Source organism: Mustela putorius, unplaced genomic scaffold (assembly GCF_011764305.1).
Source record: "Mustela putorius furo isolate JIRA1106 unplaced genomic scaffold, ASM1176430v1.1 tig00003854_pilon_pilon_pilon, whole genome shotgun sequence".
Lineage (NCBI taxonomy): Eukaryota > Metazoa > Chordata > Mammalia > Carnivora > Mustelidae > Mustela > Mustela putorius.
In genome coordinates, this window is record NW_025422006.1 from 7,771,642 (window position 1) to 7,792,500 (window position 20,859).

The 20,859-nt window shown below is 58.4% G+C and overlaps 1 protein-coding gene across 4 annotated transcripts in view; it reads right to left on the reverse strand.

Annotated features, from left to right (window-relative positions):
* Nucleotides 1-1,516: 1,516 nt before the first annotated feature.
* Nucleotides 1,517-20,859, reverse strand: part of APBA1 (amyloid beta precursor protein binding family A member 1) — a 193,574-nt gene continuing 174,231 nt past the window's right edge. For all 4 annotated transcript variants that reach the window (XM_045065075.1, XM_045065077.1, XM_045065076.1 and 1 more), the window contains 6 exons: nucleotides 20,533-20,718; nucleotides 15,984-16,163; nucleotides 13,827-14,039; nucleotides 8,312-8,431; nucleotides 6,047-6,187; nucleotides 1,517-5,207 (listed from right to left, as the gene is read on the reverse strand). In XM_045065075.1, the coding sequence (XP_044921010.1) occupies nucleotides 5,136-5,207; nucleotides 6,047-6,187; nucleotides 8,312-8,431; nucleotides 13,827-14,039; nucleotides 15,984-16,163; nucleotides 20,533-20,718 (912 nt within the window). In that variant the 3' untranslated portion in view covers nucleotides 1,517-5,135. The remainder of the gene's footprint in view (nucleotides 5,208-6,046; nucleotides 6,188-8,311; nucleotides 8,432-13,826; nucleotides 14,040-15,983; nucleotides 16,164-20,532; nucleotides 20,719-20,859) is intronic.

Sequence of the window (20,859 nt, forward strand, 5' to 3'; positions counted from 1 at the left end):
CTGAACAACAGCCCCTATTCTGCCCGCCCCCTGCCCCAGGCAGCCACCGTTCTTCGGTCTCTACGAATCCGCCTGCTCTGTCTCATGAAAGTCTGCAGTACTTGTCCTTTTGGGACTGCTTTAGGTCACTTAATGTCCTCAAGCCTTGTCTGTATTATAGCCTGTGTCACCGTTGGCTTCCTTTTCGAGGCTGTGTGATATTTCTATATGGGCTCTAGATGTCCTGTTTGGATTCCTCATTCGTCTGCTGATAGACACCTGCGCTGCCCCCACTCTTGTGAAGAAGGCTGGGGTGAACCTGCTCTTTTCCAGGCTTTACTTCCCAGCACGGCACGGAGCCCCATCCAGCTGTCTCCCTCGGCCCCTGGCCAGATGTCCTGACGATTGCTTCTCGGTAGACGAGATCCCCTTACAGTCCTAGTGCTGCCTTTAAGGCCGCTGGCCAGCTACAGCCGTTTTATCTTCCTCTTCCTTTTGAATGTCTGTAAACTTGGGGTCCCTCAAAATGCTCTTTGGACCAGCTTTAGTGTTCTGTGACTGAGTTCATCTTTGCTATGTGTTCATCCTGTATGTGTAGGAAAGTCGGAGTTTTAACTCTTAAAAAGTGACACATAGACATACCAGAGGTTTTTCTTACCAGAAACGACGCGTTGGTGGGATGAAATCCGCTCCATCCGTTTCTAAGGCTCTGCCAGCCAAGTTGGGGCTTTGGGAGTCCGGGGGCCACCCGAGCTGCACAGAGACACCGCCAGCACCCCTGGGGCCGTGCAGGGGTGGGCGACGTGGCAGGCAGTGTCTGCGGGCCTGGGTCTGCGGGTGCGGGAGGGTGGGCGTGCGTGCTCTCACGCGCGGGGGCGGCCCCTCCGCAGCCCTCCCGGCAGCCGAGCACACTGTAGGGAGCCGTGCACCTTGTAAAGGCTTTGAACGCGTCCGCTGACCCTTGCCGGGTCCCCACGGGATAGATGTTCTTCTGCAGATGAGGAAGCAAGCTTGGGGCGGCGGGGGTTGAGGAACGGACGGGGGAGTGCGGTGTAAGGGAAACAATGGGGGACCGAAATGAAGGTTGTGTGTGACGGGATGGGTAAGTGGATTTTTCCCTCTAGTTCGGCAACTGCAGCGGAGATGGGAGTGTGTGTGGGGGGGGGGGGGATGGTGTGAGATGCTCCTCCTCCCCCGGGCAGGGGCAGTCGTCTCCTCCAGGGGGCTGGCTGAGAGGTACCCATGAGTAAGCATCCCCCCCACCCCCGCCCTGCTGCTCCCGCCCGGTGCTGGTGACGCGAGGGGACCCCCAGGACCCCCCTCCCGGGGTGCTGGGATGTCCACACTAGCAGGCGACACAGCCAGTGTTGAGCGAGTTTCAGAAGATGCCTGGGCTCTGGGCAGAGGCAGGGCCTCCGTGAGGGCCACGGGGTGGCCTGCAGTGGACGGGGTGGGGGATGGGGAAGACCCTCTGTTTCCCCTACCTGGGGCCCCCCTCACTGTCCCTTCCCCGAAATAATAGGACGCTTGGCCAGGGTCAAGAGGCGAAGTTCATATTTATTGTTGAAGCAACCCTTACAGACATCAGCGTTCCGTTAAGTAAAGGAAGAGAACACACCGACTACATCACCGCCCCCCGCGCGGCACAGGGGTGGGCCGGGCCCGGGGACCACGCTGGTGGAGAAGTACATTCAGTGGGTGTGCGGCGCCAACGTTCCAGGCTCACGGGCGTATATACTGTATTTATATAATTTATATTTATATATAGAGATCGAGTTTTGTGTATACAAAGAACGATATTGTTACAAATACAATACTCTACTTGTCCCAAGCTTTACAGTAAGCTCTGTTGCACCCTCTTTACAGACGGTATACAAGTTCACACTGCAGGGGCTGCACTGGATATGTACAAGGAGTTTCCTCCCCACGGGGTCCTCACGCACGCACTGCCTTGACGGGGGTAGGGGCGGGACTGAAGGATCGGGGCGTGTGTCCCCGTTGGCCGGGACCAGGGAGGGCGCAGACAGACGCGGAACTCAAACCAGCCAGCGGCCTTGTCAGCGGGAGAGTAAACATATCTGGAAGGAGGTGGCCCTTGGTTGTAAACAGTGGTAACAGCCACACCACTGGGTCGAGGGACCCAAGTGGGGCTCGTGGGTGGGTTTCCTCAGCGTGCAGATGGGGGTGTGGAGTGCGAACGGGGGCCTTGGGGGTGGCGGGAGCGATGGGGGAGGTAGTAGGTTACTCTGGGACTCTTTGAGGCCGGTGGGGGGGTGGGCAGCGTCCGGACGGCAGACCCGCGTGCGGAGGCTCGGTGGCCAGTGCCCCCGCGTGGGCTCGGGGTCTCGCGGGGCCCGCTCTGGTGACGGAGCGGACGCTGGGTCTTTGTCTCTGGGGGTTTCCTCCTCTCGCGAGCCCAAGGCGGACGGTGGCTCCCTGAAATGCTCCCAGGGGAGAAGGCAGAGATGATGCGTTCTGGGTGCATCCTGGCTAGACTAGGGGTGCTGGATCTGAGAAGCTGTCGCCAAAGCTGAGCCACCGGCATGTCCCAGCCGAGCAGCAGGAGTGGCTTTTTGCCCGGGGCCCTGTTGGGAAGCTGCTCTGTATACAGTCTCCCCCAGGGGATGGGGGTTCGGGCATTTATACTTCTAACTACACACATCGGGATGCCAGAAGGGAAAGACCACCCTGTCCCACGGGGTTCCCCAGAACAGACGTGCTGACACTTCCGAGCCCGTCTCCTTGGCTAACAGCAGGTGGGTGACCTCCCCTCCCCCGTCCGCTGGGAGCTGGGCGAAGAAGGGGCTCGAGCCAGGCCCAGCCGAGCCGGGCTCTAGGAACACCGCTATCCGGGTGTGAGGGGCCACTCCGACGGAGGGAAGGGGCGTGGTGTACAGACCACCCTCCTCTCCGGAGAGCTCACCAGACTCTTCCAGCAAACGCTGCGGAACGTGCCAAGATTTCTGTGCCACAGCGACAGAACGAGTGTCCGCTCTCCCCTTGCCTTTGGATGGAGATGCTTCCTTGTCACTAAGGGGAGACCACCCAGGGCTGTGCTCGGGGAGCACCCCCGTCTGCTGGCCCGTCAGGGAGAGGCCTCCGCCCAGGTGTTCGGGCAGCAGGCGCACCTGAGCCCCTCCCATGATTAGCCAAGACTCCTGATGCCTAAAATACCGCCAGGAATGCTTTGTTCCTGTTTCACCCAGTCTTTCTGCCAGAGGAAGGACGGACGATGGCTCCTGAGCCTTCCTTACGTCGTCAGACACCCTACCGTGTGGCCACCGGAGGGCCTGGAGCCACGATCTGCTGCTCACGGCTGTGGCGGGCCGGCCGTGGGGCCGAGCACCCTCAGAAAGTCCAGGGGGCCTGACTCTCCACGCCGGCGCCCGTGGAGAGGGGGCAGCCCCTTGCCAGAGAACATTCAGGAGGTGGCAATCCCTCTGCCTTAGTGCTTATACTATAGTCAAATCGAGGGTCAGCCACCGACGCCTTTGGAACCTTCGGCTCTCCTGACTCTCGGAAAACAGGAGGCACAGCAATCCCAGGGGAACCGACTGCTGGGGGTGGGGGCGGGCTTTTGTTCCTGTTTTTTAAAACCCCCTTTCCTCCCTCCATCCGACACGTGAATACACCAGCTGACGTGTGCTCGCCGAACTCCTATTTCCACAGACACAACATAAATGTCCCGGTGCAGAGAACAGGGACTATATTAATATCACAAAATATATTAGTTTCTCTTCCCCCGTCTCTGCTGAGGTCAGGAACAAAACAAAACGAAAACCAGACCGACCCACACCCACCTACATGAACACAAAATGCTCTTTGGACCCAGAATAAGTGACAACTGGCTCAGAATAATATTATGAAAACACCCGCACCGAACTGAGACCCAGCCCACGGATGAGGCACCTGAAGGGGACACGCGAAGCTCTCGGACTCACGAGGCAGATGTTTCTAGCACACGCTTGGGGATTCTTAGGCATAGGGGGGAGGTCCGTTCCTGTCCTCTTAGTTTTGTGGTTTATTACTGTTCTGGCCTCTGACCATCCTGTGCTGCCTCAGGGGCCCTGAGCAGAGGAGAAAGCTGGTCCTGCCTTGGGCACCCGGGCCCTCTTCCTCGGGCGGGAGCAGTCTGTCGTTCCCAGACTCCCCACATGTAGGTGGAGTGGGGGGCATTGGGGGGGAGCCCACTAATGCTCTCTGAGCCCAGGTGATGCCGGGAACCAGGCCTCAGCCCCCGAGGGAGTGTGTGTCTCAGGACAGGGCTGGGCGGCCCCGTAGGCCACCCCGAACAGGGGAAGGGGCCTCCCGGAGAGGCCTTGTGGGCCTTCCAGAGGCCCTGTGTGCCTCACTGGTGATGGGAGGTGGTGAGAGGGACCGTATACGTATGTGTGTGACAGCGAGGGGGGGGGAGCCCCTGCCCGTGCTTCTCTGATGATGGGTAACCTCGGACGACCCAGGGAGGCCGCCCCCCAACCGCTGAGCTTTCTGCAACGAGATGGTGTCCCAGGCTGCTCCCCTTCGACCCTTGGCTGAGAAGGCTCACGTTAAACAACACAATGATGTTGAACCTAAAACTGGCTACAGAAGAGGCATAAGGTTGGCTCAGAAATCCTGGGCAGAGATGCGGGGCGTCCCTGGTCCACAGCTGGCAGGGCAAATCCTTAAAGACGCAGCTGGTCCCTGCTGTCCCCCCCACATTCCCACACGCTGCCCGAAGGAGAGCCGGGACCAGGGGCTGGAGGGCAAGCCTGGTCGCGTCCACGCCCTCCCTGCCCCGAGGAGCACCCCCTACGAGGCCTGGGCCGGCCGCTGTCCGGGAGGGAGGGCTCCCTGTAAGCAGCACCCGGCCTCCTCCAGACCCACCCCCGGCGCCCTCCGGGACGGTGCCGCGCTGGGCGCACACCCGGTGGACCCTGGCTGCTCTCCATCCTCCAGGGGGTGCAGAAAAATCTTCCCTGGCATTAAAAAAAAAACAAAAAACAAAAAAATGTGCAGACCGGAGAGAGACGGAGCAAAGAGGTCTGCGGATTCTTCTCTTCCTGTGGAGAACCGGTGCTGGGCGTGAGGGGGACGTCTCAGTGGGCACACAGATGCAGAACGAGAAACACCACGAGTGAGGGCAGTCCTCCATGCAAGCCGCCGGGGGCGCGGCCTCAGATGTACACGGGCTGCTCCTGCGCCGTCAGCAGTCGGTACATGGCCGCCGGCATCGTCTTCATGTGGATCTGGGGGCGGGAAGGCGCGTCAGGGGCCCAGAGGCCGGGGGCTGTGGAGGCATCGACCCCTGTGGCCCCGGGTGGGGGGGGCAGCACCTCTAACCACAGGGGGCTTTGAAGACCCCCACCCCCCACCCCCCACCACCAACAGGGATGTGACCCCGGCCTCCTGGAAGACAGGAACCCACGGGCTTTCTAACATGTTTGGGGCGGCAGAGAGCGAGCAGGGACCACCAGACAGGATGTGTTTTCCCAGCCAGTGCCGTGTTCTTGCTCTCAGCAGGCTGTGTTGGGGGTTTTGTGTCCCCCCCGCCATCCCCCCCCCCCAAAAAAAAGGAAAACCTAAGGAGAATGACGGTGGTTTGTCGCTGTTCCCGCCCCCTCCTTCCCTTGCAGGTCGGGTGGCGCAGGAAGGGGGGCCTGGGGACAGCCCTCCCGACCTCAGGAAGTCCCGGGCCGGGTGCAGACCCTGGAGCGGGGGGGACTCTGCTGATCAGACCCCATCGAAGACGTCCATCTCCCCAGCATGTTAGCTGGACAGACGGACAGAACTCGGGCGGCCCCTGAGGGAAGCCCCACGGAGGAATCCGCGAGTCCGAAGCGGAAGGAGAGCGAATAATGCGAGAGACCCCCCCCCCCCCCCGCAGGAGCTGTTCTGCGGCCCGGCTGGTCTCGGGGCTGGGGCTGGGCCGGCCCGGACGGTTCTGGCTGGCGCGCGGGGCTGGGGATCCGGAACGGACACTCCCTGGAAGGCCTGGGAGGGGCCGCACGAGTGCAAGGCCAGGGGCACCAAAGGGCAAACAGGGGACCCCCCCCCCCGCACCTCACCCAGCCCCGCTGGCTCCTACCTCTCCCACCGCATTGGAGAGGATGTGGACGATCTTCTCGTGGGGGGTGGCCACCACGCTCTGCCCGTTGATCTCAATGATCCGGTGCCCCACGCGGACGCCGCCGCGCTCCGCGATCCCCCCTCGCATGAGGCTGCAGATCTGTTGGGGTCAAAGGCCACGTCACCCTTCAGGGCAGCACCACGTGTCGGGGCGCAGTGGGGGGGGGATGGGCCTGTCCTTCTTGGACCCCTGCCCTCTCATCCCTAAGAAGCTGCTGTGGTTACTTTGGGGGCAGGTGAGTCTCTCGGTTTCTTTTCCCGACACACAGGACCATGCGCCCGGTGCACTCCGTGTCACAGCCCACTGAGCTCTGATCGCTTGTAGTTGCAGCTGGGGCCGGGGAGACCGGGCTGTGTGGGCCTGTCACCAGCTGCTTTGAAGCTCACAGGCTGTGGAGCACAGGTGAATGTCATGTCCCATGTTCCCCCCGAGACTCGAACATCCGAGCGGGCTCACGTTCGAAGCCTGCTTTCCGGGGTCACAGTTACACGAGCCCAAGCGTGGCCAGCTCCCTCGTTCAAACTCACTTCTCACGGAACGGCCACTGCGGCGGGCTTCCACCGCCGCAGGGGCAGGCCCGCAGCATGCTGGAGGTGCGCTCTTTCCAGGGCCTGGGGAGCTCTGGGCTCAGCCCTGGGGGCCGAGCCATCCCCAACTCAAAGCATCAGACTTTCCCCCCAAAAACATGTTCTGAATTTACAGAGGTGACTTTTCACTTCAGATCATGCATCTTTTCAGCCCGTGTAGACAAGACCTCGGCGTCCCAGGACAACGCGCTGTGTCTGGGTGTGTGGACACGGTGGGCCTTGGGGTACCCTGGGGTCAAACACTGCGCAGGTGGTTCCCACACTTCAGGCAAAACCAGCGGATCCGCTGCTGTTGTCCGTCCACCCTTTGTGCACGTCTGAACAACTTCTCAAGTTATTTGAATATGCACAAAGTGAACAAAGCCCGCGGATAAAAGCAGCCGACTGCCCCAAACCATAAGGAGGACCCTGGCTCCCCAGCCCAGCACAAGGCCACTGAAGTACGAAGAACAGATGAGGGGCGGGATGTTTCCACGCCAGCTGGGAGCCTCTAGGGTATTTCTAAACCTTGAAAACATACGTGAAATAAATTTTTAATAACTTACAACTCTTAATTGCAACTCAAGGGGGAAGAGAATAAGGTTCTTCAATTTGGAAAGATGGAGGCAAACAGAGGGCGCATCTAAAACCTGAAAGTCAAGAGGTCACAGATCGCGGACAGGACCGTCCTCACAGCCCAGATCTCCTGTGAGTCCAGAACGAGGCAAACAAACCAGGACCAAGGGGAGCAGTACTGAGTAGGGCGTTTCAGTCTGGGACGAAGTTGTTCTGGAAAGTTCTGTGAATGGATCTACTTCATGCGACTGAACTGTAGGCTTAAAAATGGTTTGAATGGGGGCGCCTGGGTGGCTCAGTGGGTTAAGCCTCTGCCTTCGGCTCAGGTCATGATCTCAGGGTCCTGGAATCGAGCCCCGCATCGGGCTCTCTGCTCAGTGGGGAGCATGCTTCCTCCTCTCTCTCTCTCTGCCTGCTTCTCTGCCTACTTGTGATCTCTCGGTCCAATAAATAAAGTATAAAAGAAAAAAAAATGGTTTGAATGGTCCATTTAGCACTGTGTGTATTTTACCACAATAAATAATAAAAAAGGAAGTATTGTTTCAAGGCAGACCTCCAAGTGATGAAAATACTCTTCAGTCCTACCGTGCTATTCCAGGTTAAAAAGGCGAGATGGAGACCAGGCGTGGGTCAGGGGCCTGGGGGCTCCCTCCACGGCTGTGCCTGGAGTCACCAGGGGCCCGCCCCACCCCAGTGCTGCACCCTCCAGGGCTGGGGGGGCAGCAACTCTGCAGGGGCTCACGTGAGCAGCCCCCCCCTGGCCCGGAGGGGTTGGAAGGGCTCGGGGGGCACATCCCAGACCGTCTCAAGTCGGCAGCTGGGAGCAGCACCCTGCCCCGCCCCCGAGAGCTGCAGGGCCCGACTGTGGGAAGCACCTTTCCCTTCTCGTGTGGAAGGCCCAGAATTCTCTCCCTAGACGGGATCTGCCCGCGCAAGAGGCCCAGCGGCCGCCCCCGCTCAGCCCTCGCCTGGCTGCACACATTCGGGGACCTGTCCGGCTCTCAGTAAACACGTAGGATCCGGCTCCAAGCCAGAGCTGTGTGTGCCAGGCCTCGGCGACGGGCCGCGGAGCCGTACTTACGATTCCGTTCTGGACGCTGAAGCCCAGCTGGTAGCGCAGGTCCGGCCTCCTGATCAACACGGTGGTCACAGGGGGGCACCGCACGATGTTCAGCTTCACCCGGGGCTGGTTCTTCAGGCCCTGGAATGGGAACGGGGCATGGTGGAGACGGCAGCCAGGAGCGGGCAGAGGAGATCAAAGCAGACGGCACCGAAGGCCAAAGGAGCCCCAAAGTGGTCTTATTTTGGGGACCCGTGAAGCAGCCCCACACACAGGCCAACAGTGCCCGGGCAGGGACAACCCACAGCCCGATGACCCAACTCAGGCTCCAGAGAGGTCAGGGACCCCACCCCCGTGGCCAGTGCGCTCCGAGTGGGGGAGTGTGCTGGGGGAGCATGACCCGCCGGCCACCACCGAGTCGGCAGCACATGTGAGCACCGCACCGTCACTGTCCCTCCAAATCCATCCCGATGACGAAACCAGCTGAACCACCCATCACTGAGCACGGCCTCCGGCCACCCGCAGGGGCCATCTTCCTTGTCTCCTCGACAACCTGCAGCGCTATGTCCATTTCATAGAAGAAAAAACTGAGGCTCAGAGACTCTCGGCAACTCACACCGGCAGCGGATCCAACCCCACGTCTGCTGCGTCTCCAAACCCAAGCGTTTTCACCGAGACACGATCCCCACACAGACAGTGGCAGCTGTGTATCATGACGAGCCAGGTTTGCTCAACAAAGACACCGGGGAGAACGTCAGGAAGACAAATTTGTGCCACCAAATCCTTTCTTCTGGCCTGCACGGGGCCTGTTTCCAGCTGACTTTCCTACCTGGGAAGAGTCCAGGGCTCCTGCCCTCTGACCAGCGCCTGCCCCGGTGGACGGCCGCGGGTGCTCTCGGCGTCAGTGTGGACGGGGCCCAGTGTAACATCCCACCTCTAGCCTCTCTGCCCCTCCACTTGGTGTTCTGAACCGCTCGGCTTTCTGCGGGATTGGGGGCTCCCGTGGCTGCCCTTGGGCTAAGGGTAACTTGGGGTGCACACGCAGGCAGCCCTCACCAGCCCCTCTCTGTGGTTCCGAAAGCTTCTCTAGGAAACTTCTCCGGTTCACGACGTGACGATGTCACAGCGGAGCAGCAGCGGAGCCGAAGCAGCCACTGTCCTGGTCCACGGGGGAGCCAGGCTTCCGCACACGGGGCCCACGGTCCCTACCCACGGGGCCGGATGGGGGGGTCACAGGGCCTGTGCTCACGCTGTGCTTCTGCTTTGGCAGCTGGGGGGCCTCAACTCTCTGCCCCCCGCGTCCTCTACCTCAGGCTCCTTGTGGCCCGGACAAGCGGCGGTGACACCCGGAGGTCCCTTCCCGTCCTGGCTCTGACTTCACAGTTTCCCCTGCTGCTCTTTCCCTAGCCTATCTGCTGACAGCACCGCGTCTTGACTATTGTGCCTAAAAACACCCATTTCTACCACATCAAGGAGGCTTGTTTCGGGGGGTGGTGCTCAGATATAAATGAATGTATGGTTGACCCTTGAAGATGCAGGGGTCAGGAGCGCCAACCCCCTCCCCGACCGGTGCAGTAAAATCTGACGTGTATAAACCGAACAGGTAACAGCCTCATCAATAACACGAACGGTTAACCCAGACTTGGTGTGTGGCTTCTACGCTGCGTTCTTACAGTAAAGTCCGCTCGAGAGAACCGACGTTATTAGGAAAGTCACAGGGAAGAGAAAATACGGGTGCGGTTCTGGGCTGTTATTTCTTGAAACACACCCACGATTCCGTGCTGTTCACGGGGACACCGCGTTTCTCCCTCGAGTGCGTCCTCTTTCTCAGTCACTGGCAAGTATCGGTCACCCTCAGTGCGCCCAGGCAGGTGTCAGGCACCGGGAGGGGGGCAGTGGGGGGCTGCGGACACATGTGGGGCCACCGGAGGGTTGAGCCCCTGTCCCCTGCTCCCTCCACAGTCACACACCCAGAGATCAGGAATCCGTGGGAAACCAGACAGAAGTAATGCTTAAGAAACCAGCACAGTAGTGAAAGGCACAGCCTCGGATAAAGCCACCCGTTTTGAATGTTTCTACCTACTAACCGCTGGGGTTATGCAGGTAGGTTTTGTGAGGCCTGGGGAAACCTTCCGGGCACCCTGAAATGCCAGAGAACGACTTGGTTTTCTCGATCACCTAAACACAGAAAAAAGTTCACATCGTGCTGGTGGGTTCCGTGTGTGTGTGTGTGTGTGTGTGTGAATTAAGAGGCCTGATTTGTCCCTCAGTGAGTGACTTTCTAGACTGGGGACGTGTGCTACAGGGCTAGGCTTCAAGGGAGGGGCTGTTTGGAACACCAGACCACGCGTCTGCTGGCCGTCCCCAAGCGATGCTTCGAGGTGCGGCCCGTTAGACGTTGGATTTCTGAGCTGCCATTTTACAGGAGGGGACCATGACGCAAGCGGTCATTCTGACCCCACGGCTGACCGCAGGGGAAGGGTGTAGCCGATTAAGAAACCCTGTGGGAGGGGAGAAGCCAGAATGGTTGCTATAGGAACAGGAAAGCCAGACGGCGAAGAGCCCGTGGAAGGAAGGGAAGCAGTGCTTTACTTCAGGAAAGAAAAAAAAAAAGTCAGGAGGGAAGGACCATGGAGGCAAATAAACTGGCCGACTGCTTCGAGGCGTTGCCTTGGGAATTACGACAGGAGAAGTAATGGCTAGGGAAGAAAGCAATGAAAATGATTAAAATGACTCCGTGCCTATAACTCTATTCTAGAAATGCGTTCTGTGTCCATGGTTTACACCCCCGTTTCTCAAGCTGCAGGGCCTCCTGTCCAAGACAGGGGTCTCCTGTCCAAGTTTTCGAAGCGGAGATTCATCAGGGTGAGAGGCGCTTGCTAAATTCATGGCAAGCGGCCTCGGCGCAGCACCGAAGCAGGCGATGCTCCCCGGCGCCCGGAGGAAGCCCCGCACGTTCCCGGCACTGGTCCCAGGGTGGTGGGGGGGTCGTGGGAACCGGGGCTCGGGGTGTGGGGGGAGGCGGAAGAGCATGTTGTCTGGGGAGTTTTAAACCACCATTCCCCCCGCTGGAAGTCCTCATCCGGCACCGGCCGGATTTCTAGCTGAAATCAGTGCTCGAATTCTGCCCCCAGCCAGGGTGGGCTGGCCCCACGACGGCACCAGACACAGAAGCACATCCCCGGACACCGGGGCTGCAGAGCCCTGTCCCAGCCCCGTCCACCTCTGCGGAGGGCGCCCGCGGAGGCCCTGATGTCTTGCTCTGCATTTTCTGCGTTGATCTCTCTCTCATCGCCACGTGGCCTTCTAATTCTCTGATTCCACACAGACCCTTTTACAGACCTCCGAGATCGGTTCCCGGCAGCAATGAAGGCTTCCCCTGCGGAAATGGCTTCCACGGTGGTCCGACTGGTCGCTCGCAGCGCAAGCGGCGTGTGCACCCCGCCGGGCGGCCCAGCAGAGAGGAGAGGAGTCCCCGTGTGGTCCCGGAGCCTGGCACTGCCTTTGTGGGCTCAGCCTCCTGCATCTGGCCTGCCTCTGGGCCTGGATGCAGCTGAACTCTGGGGAAAGAGGCAGGTCCTCTGCAAGCCAGGTGCCCAGGGGAGGGGGCTGGCTGCTGTGGGGCGGGAGGAGGTGACCGGGGCTGCCTGGCAGGTGATACTGGCTGCCCCCTGCACCTCTTCCCGCAAGACACCGTAGCACCCCTCCTCCCTGGCTGTCTCCACCTCAGCTGTCTCCTTGGGGAAGAGGACACAAGATCCCTCGTCTGAGAACCACTGCCCCAGGGGCCAACCAGACACTGCCGAGTGACGTCACGGGGGCTGAGTGTCCTTGCTCCATGGCGGACCACTGCGTGACCCTGAATGATTACATCACCTTTCCGTGCCTCAGTTTCCTTGTGTGTACGGCAGGCGCGACACCAGCCCCCACCCTGCAGCAGGCTGCTGTGAAGGCTCCATGAGCAAATGCGCACATTCCCAGAATGACGCCAGGGGCGCCGCGCCCAGCCGCCGGCAGCTTCTCGTCTCCCCAGCAACGCCAAGCTCATGGGCGCAGACAGCCTCTACCATGTCTGGTTCCCACGGCCCCTCAGCGCTTCTCATGCACACACCACGCTCACAAGTGCCCTGCTTGCCCGTGTGAAAGGGCATCCGTGAACCTTTGCCTGTGCGACTCAGATGCCAAACATACGTGCATCCTGTATTCCCAATCCGGCCCCTGCCCCTGGCCTTGCCACAAGATCACGGCACCAGCTCAGCCTTCCCTGGCCGGGCTCCTGCAAAGCCAGCCGCCTGCCCATTGGTTCCAGCAGGAACCCCCGAAGGCCGTTTTCCTTTCTGTTATGCACCTGCCTATGTCTTACTCCACCTTCCAAGTCCCCCTTCGAAATCAGAAAAAGCTCCTTCCTCTGCAGGGCTCTAGCTCTTCACCTCTCTGTTGCCATTAGGGTCCACTGAACCCTTTTATTTTTTAAGATTTTATTTGTTTGAGAAAGAGAGGGAAAGAGCACACGCATGAGCCTGGGGACAGGGGAGAGGGCGAGGAGGAGAAAGAGGGGGAAGCAGACACTGCCCAGCCACAGATGCTGGCTTTTGTGATTTGTCCTTAGTTTGGAATAAGATGGATTCATTTTCCCTCCGTCTCTCCTACACACACACACCACTGAGCTCTAGCTCCCAGGCCTTCAGGGAACCCTGAGGGACGAGAGCGTGTCGTGGAATCCCGGTCGGCCCGGGGGTCTCGGGGCCTGGCGGGGCCGGGGTCAACAGACACGGTAACGAAGGCGGAATGTCCCCCCTGGCCATGCTGCCGGCAAGTCCGGCTGTGTGCGACAAACTACACACAAGTGCTTGGTTTCTAAGAAGAAAATCTAATTTCTTCCTCTCAAATACCCACGTTTTAGCCTCACGTGAGTAGCTATTCTCAGCCTTAGGCAAGTGTGTCCGTGTGGGCTGAACGAGAAGTAACTAGGCTCAGGTGCGAGAGGGAGCACACGGCCTGCCCCACAAGTCCCCCTTCTCACGACACCGGGCGCGTGTGGATCCCATTATATGCAAGCTCCGGAGTAGGACATGATCGCTTGGGTCACCGCCGCGGCCACCGCGAAGGAAACCGTGCTCTCGGACTTGAAGCGTTGCCATGATTTCCAGCAGCGATGGCCCACGACCTCAAGTGCATCTAGCTGATTCTAAGTGACGGGGCTCCTGAGCGGCAGGAAATTCAGTTAGGGCTGGGCCTGGCTTCGGGAAAGGGAGTGCTATGATTGACTAGTGATGTCTGCAAGGCGCACTGTACAGACAGGAGTATTGTGTGAGCCAGATATACTGCTTCGACGAAGGAACGATTTCAGGGAGGAGTCTGCATTAGTTACTTGGTGGTTCAGAGGTTGAGCGCAGGCCCGGACTTTTATTACCTGTGTCCCCCCTCCTCTGGGCCTGACACTGAGTGTCTGCTCAGAACATGAATGAATAAAAGGCGGTCCCACGTCCTCCATCTCAGGTGTGTAACATCAGCCCCTTTTCCCACCTCCAGGTACCTTGATGATGCTCTGGCAGGTGGACAGAGGCAAGCCCACCAGGCTGGTGCCGTTGATGGACATGATCTGGTCCCCGATGTTCAGCTTCCCCGATTTCTCGGCGGGCCCCCCGTGCATCATGTTGGCTATGATCACGGTGGGCAGGATGGACCCCCAGCCGGACTCCACGATCACCACCCCTAGAATTTCTCCTTTCTGCTTCTCTATGAAGACCTGAAAGGAAAACGCAAAGCCAGAAACCTGACTCAGCAGCCACCCGGCAGCGGCACACATCCAAGCACCCCCCCAACTTCCCATCGACACTGAAGGAGAACAGCCCCGTCCTCTCTGGATTCTGCGGCATTTGGTAAGAAATGATGCCGTCTCCTGATGCCTGGTCTAGGGGAGCAAGCCTGCTGCGGCCACATGAACACAAAGGGCTCCAGGTGCTTTTCTCTTGCGGTCCCCGGGGAACAGGAGGAGAGGCTGTGTGGCTGGGGACGTTCGGGGGGGTGCGGGGGGCATTTACGATTTCCAGAAATAGCTTCTGGAGTCTCTGCACAGGCTGCCCTATTCCCCAGCGCTCACCAAACCACCCACCCCCCCCCCCGCCGCCAGCATTTAAGATTCTTGAGGTAAAAATAAGTAAACAGACATTATAGAAACATTTCTTTGCAAGGAGCAAGCTGAAGAGAAAGGAAAAAAGAGGGGAGCTAAGGTTATCACAACCAACACGGTTGGAGGTGCACGTAGGAAGACCGTGTTTCTAGACAGACGGAGTTCTGTGTGGCCCTCCTTGGCAGGGAGGAGACAGGAGTCAGGTCTGATGCCTGCAGCCTATGAAGGTTTGCAGAGACACTACAAAGGGACACAACACTTTCTGAAGCCTCTGACAAAAAGCCTAAGTATGTACTGAATCCTAGTCATGGCCGGAGGTTGCTGGGGTCTGACAACGGCCCCTCCCTCCCCCGCAGGCTGGCGTCCCTGTCCCTTCTCCAGGCTGCTGAAGCTTGCAGCTGGCTGCTTCTCTGGAGAGCTGCCCGACAGGAGACAGTCCCCGTGGTGGGCTGCTGAACTGTGCTCCCCTCGAAATTCCTACGTTGGAGGCCGAACTCCCAGGACCTCAGAATACGACCTTATTTGGATACGGAGTCTTTAGAGGCAATCACGTTAGAATGAGATCATCGGTGTGGGCCCTGATTCAGGATGACTGCTGTCCTCACAGGAAGGGGAGGTTTGGACGCAGACATGTACACGCGGAGGGGAGACGATGTGAAGACATACGAAGACCGTTCTCTCCAAGCCAGAGTGTAGGGCCTGGAACGCCCTGTCTCCCTCAGCCCTCAAAGGGAACTGACCCTCTGGACACCTTGACCTTGGACCTCAAGCCTCTCGAATGGAGACAATACGTCTTTTTGCCACGAAGCAGCCCAGTCTGCCGTGCTCTGTTCAGACGGCCCAAGCGCACTGACACCCCCATCCAATCTTGGTGGCTGTGACTGACTGGCACCGGGCACAAAGGCCTGCCAACCCCTTTGGCCCAAGGTGGGACAAGCCCACCCTGAGATCTGTGACCCAGAGCCCCTCTGGATCAGAATGACGCTCGTCTCCAGCAAGGCCCTGGTGCCCACACTCGCTTTTTCCTGAGTGCACTCTCCCCAAAACCCCCTGAACAGGAATCCCTGTCTCAGGCTCTGCTTCTAGGGCATGGAGGACGCCTGACCTACGTCAGTGAAGAAAAGAACAGGAATCGCTTTCTCATATTGGTGCTTCTGTCTACTGGATAAAGCCCAAGCCCCCCAGCTAGACGTTCAAGGCCCCCAGTTCTGACCCGAACCCTGTGGGGGCCCCCCTCCTCTCCCACACATACCTCGTGCGCCAGTTGTGCTGTCTCATTCATGGCTCCCCAGTCAATTCCCGAACTTTCTGACCTTCATGCTTCTGTGACTTTGACTCAGGCCCCCAAATCCTTTACGCTAACCCAAGAACACCCAGACGTCCCGACCAGCTCAGGGAGCTGCGTTCTCCTCCAAAGCGGCCCGTCTCTCAGCGGCGTCCTGACAACCCCACTCCCCACCCCACCTCCTGCCCCCACACCGTTCCGCCTCCTTCCGCCGTGGGGCCGCCCCGCGCTGCTGGGACTTCCGCCCGGCCGGCCGAGCACGGAGAAGTACCTACATCTTTGCAGTTTTCCGACTTGGAGAAGTGGATCAGGTCATCGTTGTACATGTCCTGGGTGTTGAGCAGGTCACTATACTCCTTCTGGCTGAGATCTTCAGGGTTGATCCCGTTGGCCCTGAGGAATTCCTGGTACGCCACGCTGAATGCCTGCCCGATGGACTGTGCGATGAGTTGGGCCTAGACAGCAGCCGGAGAGGGAAGACAGTGGTCAGCTGGGCAGCAGGACGGGGAGCGCCGGGGGTCAGCTGGGCCAGGTGGTCGACACGGGGCGTGAATCCTGGCCAGAGCCCGTGCTCAGAATTACTAGGGACGTGTTTTATTAAGGCAGTGACCACAAGGGGGCTTGTGGGGACTCAGGGATCTGGACTTGCTGTTGTGAGCGGGACTGGCCTGCACGATGATGAACCATCCTACACCCCAAACGGTTCTCGAGTGCCCCCGGACGCTGGTGTGCATGTAACATCGGGAACAAACCACATGGGTCTGTGTCTGGGACTCGACTTCAGGTTATATAAAACACAATGGCATGACTTGCCCAGCTCTAATGCACGTGGAACGTTCCAAGAATACAGCTGCGTGGGGCACCTGGGTGGCTCAGTGGGTTAAAGCCTCTGCCTTCGGCTCAGGTCATGATCTCAGGGTTCTGGGATCGAGCCCCACGTCGGGCTCTCTGCTCAGTGGGGGGCCTGCTTCCTCCTCTCTCTCTGCCTGCCTCCCTGCCTAGTTGTGATTTCTATCAAATAAATAAAATATTAAAAAAAAAAGAATACAGCTGCGTGTCAAGTGGGAGAAGATGATGACTGGCTTTGTCTGGCACTTTACTGGAAAGAAGCGTCGTGACTCTGGAAAATCACTAGCCTCAGTGCTCGTCATGGTATCTGGGATCCGCACGGCAAGGGGGTCCCGCAGGGGTGGGGTCTGCGTATCTATTTTATTATGGGCCCTCCATTCAAGATGTCACATACAAGTGTTTATGACGGTCAGCGATACACCGCTTTCTTACATCCAAACCTATTACTCCAGGAGGTGAAAGCCTCTGACGGCTCCAGTGTTCCTTTCTGGCATGGCTGGACCCAAGCATCTACATACTGGAGGAAGGATCGCTTTATTTTAACTGGCTTTCCTTTTATTTTCCCTCTGTGTTGCATGTACAACCGTACTTCAGCTTGTGAACAGATTTTCAAAAGGGCAGGTTATATTATCTGTGAGTTTTATCTCAGGACTGGAACAGAGCATCACAAAACATCTGTTGTACAAAGGGGGTTCAGGGCCCCCTTGAGAACCCTGCTTGAGTCCAGCCCCCTGTTTTCTGGGTGAGGAGACAGAGGCCCAGGGACACGAAGGACCCTGCTCACGGTCACACAGCTCACAGCACAGGAGAGCTGCTTCCATGGCTCCTTTCCTGGCACTGGGCTCTGATAGCCTTTCCCCCACCAAGTCATCCAGGCTGTGGGTTCAGCGAGCCAGCAGCCACCAGGCACTTCTCATGCGTCCGTGCTGCATGAAACGCGACCTGAGGACCCCTGCAGCAATCTGGATGTTCATCCCACGACTGAGGGAAGCAGGACAGCGCCACAGGCCCTTGTCCTGAGCTCTTGAGGCCATGTTTCAGAATCTAGAAATTTTTAGATTTCAGAAAGGTAAAAGCTGCGTCTATCATCCACTGTCTAAAAATCTCTTTAGAGGGGCGCCTGGGTGGCTCAGTGGGTTAAGCCTCTGCCTTCGGCTCAGGTCATGATCTCAGGGTCCTGGGATCGAGTCCCACATCCGGCTCTCTGCTCAGCAGGGAGCCTGCTTCATTCTCTCTCTCTTTCTCTCTCTCTGCCTGTCTCTCTGCCTACCTGTGATCTCTCTCTGTCAAATAAATAAATAAAATCTTTAAAAAAAAGATTTTTTTAATAAAATCTAAAAAAATAAATCTAAAAAAATCTAAAGATAAAGATTAAAGATATTAAAGATATCTAAAAGATAAAATCTAAAAAAAAAATTAAAAAAAAAAAACACCTCTTTAGAACCCGAGGAAGAACCTGCCCTATAAACAACCGGTAATTTTCCTGCAGCAAAACGTGCCAGACTGATGGTGAGCGGGACAAGTCCTACACATGGTCTCCTGGCAGCTCTGGGCAGGTGTATCAGCCGGCTGAGGACAAAAATCCCTTTTGCTTCTCAGAGCCCTTTTTCTGCTCCACCCCAAGATTTATTTATTTTAGAGGGAGAGAGAGCATGACTGGGAGGGGCAGGAGGAGAGGGAGAGAGAGAATCTTAATCAGACTCTATGCTGAGTGGGGAGCCCTACCTGGGGCTCGACCCCAGGACCCTGAGATCAGGACCTGAGCCCAAATCAAGAGTCTGAGGCTTAACTGACGGAGCCACCCAGGCGCCCCTCTGAGAGCTCATTAGAGCTGGAACCGGAGGTCTTGCTTATGATCTCCACGGCACAGGCAGGGGACAGAGGTTGATAGTTAAGGTGTTTGCTCCCCCGGAAGGGGGTGACATGGGCCGAATCCTGGCAGATGGATGCCAGTGCCCACCTTCATACCCACCCTGTGGGACTGCCTCTCCTAGAAGAACATCGAAAATCTCGAGAGCAGTGTTTTAAACACCCACACAGTCCGAAATCCCTCTTCCTTGCCTTGACTTCAGGAGTTCGGCTAAAAGCCGCTAAGGAACAGGGACAGAAGAACTGGCTCCACGGCCGTGCTGAACTTTTCTCCCTCTGTGACTCTGGGGACTCCACCAGCCACGACAAGGACCCCCAGCCCCTGTCCTGGGTAAGAGGGGGAAGGGAGCGAGGCCTCGCCCCAGGCGTGAGCAGCAGGGCCGGGACCACGGTCGGGACCACGGTCGGGACCACGTCCCTGTGGACGCACAGGCCAAGCGCCCAGGCTGCTGCTGGGTGGGCGGCCCAGGGCGGGGGCCGCTCTCACGTCACAGCAGCTCGGCGGCCTCCCCGCCTGCTCGCGGAGGCAGGCTCCAGAGCCAGCTCTCCCAGCTCTGGAAGCAAAGCAGCAAGATCCCCAGGCCCATTCTTGTCTGAACTCTCGCTTCCCCATCCTTCCCTTTCTTCGGGGACTCTTGAGGACAAGCAACCCCTCCTTGGAAGCTGCAAGCCAGGCGGAGGGGGCAGAGGGTGACAGGCACCTGCAGCCCGGGGAGCTGGCCTAACTCCAACTTTTCGCCCGCCTGCAGGACACAGGAGCCGTAAGCTTGGAAATTCAGCTTTTGAAACCTTCTGAGAAACTTCTAAAGCCCATCCGCTCCCAGTCTGAGCGCTCGGCCTCAGGCTCGAAAGGGACAGCAGGAAGCATGCCTAGGAGAGGCGCGTCAGGCCGTGTGCCGTCGCAGTGCTCTTGTCCCCGTGCTCTTGTCCCCAGGGCCCGTGTTCGAGAACTGGACCAGTACAGGATGCTGCAAAAAGCGTGAGCATCCCCACGGCCCTGCGGCGGCAGCTGTGACGGCTCTGAGTCCCCGGGGAAGAGAGCCTCTGCCTCCCGACTTCTCGCAGGAAGGCAATTTACTGCAGAGAGATGTAATGCTCTCCTGGAGAGAAATCGTCTCCTGGAAGGAGTCAGGGCGACCACAGGCAATTTTTCTTGAAGGAGCTAAGGGCTCTCTGCTCACTATGAGGAAGGGAGCTTACTCCACTGCGGCAGGAGGAAGATCTCAGTCAACAGCATCAACATGGCCCTCCGGGTGGGGAGGGGAGGGGGCTCTGTGGTCCCAGACCTTCCAGGCTGTGGTCCTGGCCCTCGAGGGACTATCAGACTTTCAGAGAAGCTGGGTCCTAATGTAGTTTGATGCCCGGACGCCTCTCCAGCAGGTCCAGGGACGACGGGGGAAGAAGCCAAAAAGAATGGGCCCTGCCTCTGTCGTAAATGACTTTTCTCTGTTGACCATGTCACCTGGAAAGATGGGGCTGGGGATCCCTGGGTTTATAACAGGAGCAGTGGCTGGTCTTTGTAAGGACTGGGAGTGGGCGGGGGGTGCTCCTGCTACTGTGGGGTGGGGGGTGGTAGGAGCAGGAATCCCGAATTTCCTGCGGTCTAGAGGGCAATCCTACACAACCGAGAACTGCCCTCACGCCCAGGGGAGATGTGCCTGGGGTCCCCACAGGACGGACCCCCCGACCACATTCCTTCTGCTCTTCTCTCATTCTAAGCTGTCCTCAAACTACACGAGCAGGTCCTGGCCTCAGGGCCTTTGCACTGCTCTTCTTTCTCTCAGTTGATACAGGTCTCTCCTCAAATGTCATCTCCCCAGAGATGACTTTGCTGAGTACCCCATCGGACACAGCTCTAGTCCCAGTGTTATTTTTGTTTATAAAACTCCTCACCGTTACGTTCTGTATTAAGTATATTTACCTAATTTATTTTCTGTCTCCCTATAAGCCTCATGATGAACACCTTGCCTGTTAACTCAGCCTTGTTTCGCATGTACCTGTTTTGTGCACGATTAAGGAGACCAATTCGGGTTCTGAGAAAGAGCACCTGGGCCCCCCAGGGGCCGCCCAGGTCACCCAGAGGGACATCAGGGGAGGCGGGCTTACATCCTCAGACTCAAAGACATGGCAGACCATCTTGTACTGCCGTTTTCCATCCTGGGACGGGTGGGAGGCCTCCACATTCTCCTGGGAGTTGGAGCGGGGCAGCCGGCGGCGGGCCATCAGCACCACGATGTTCCCGATGTCGGCGATATAGGAGATGGTCCTCAGGGGGTGGTCCATCATCGTCTCCTGGGGGCGCAAGGGAGAGGGTGCTAAGTCCAGGAGGCAACTAACGGCCCGGGAGAGAGTCTGCTGCCCTGCAGCCTGGCCACATGCGGTCCATATTCAGGGGCCCAGGGGCGCCCTGCAGAGGCAGCGGGCAGCCTCACA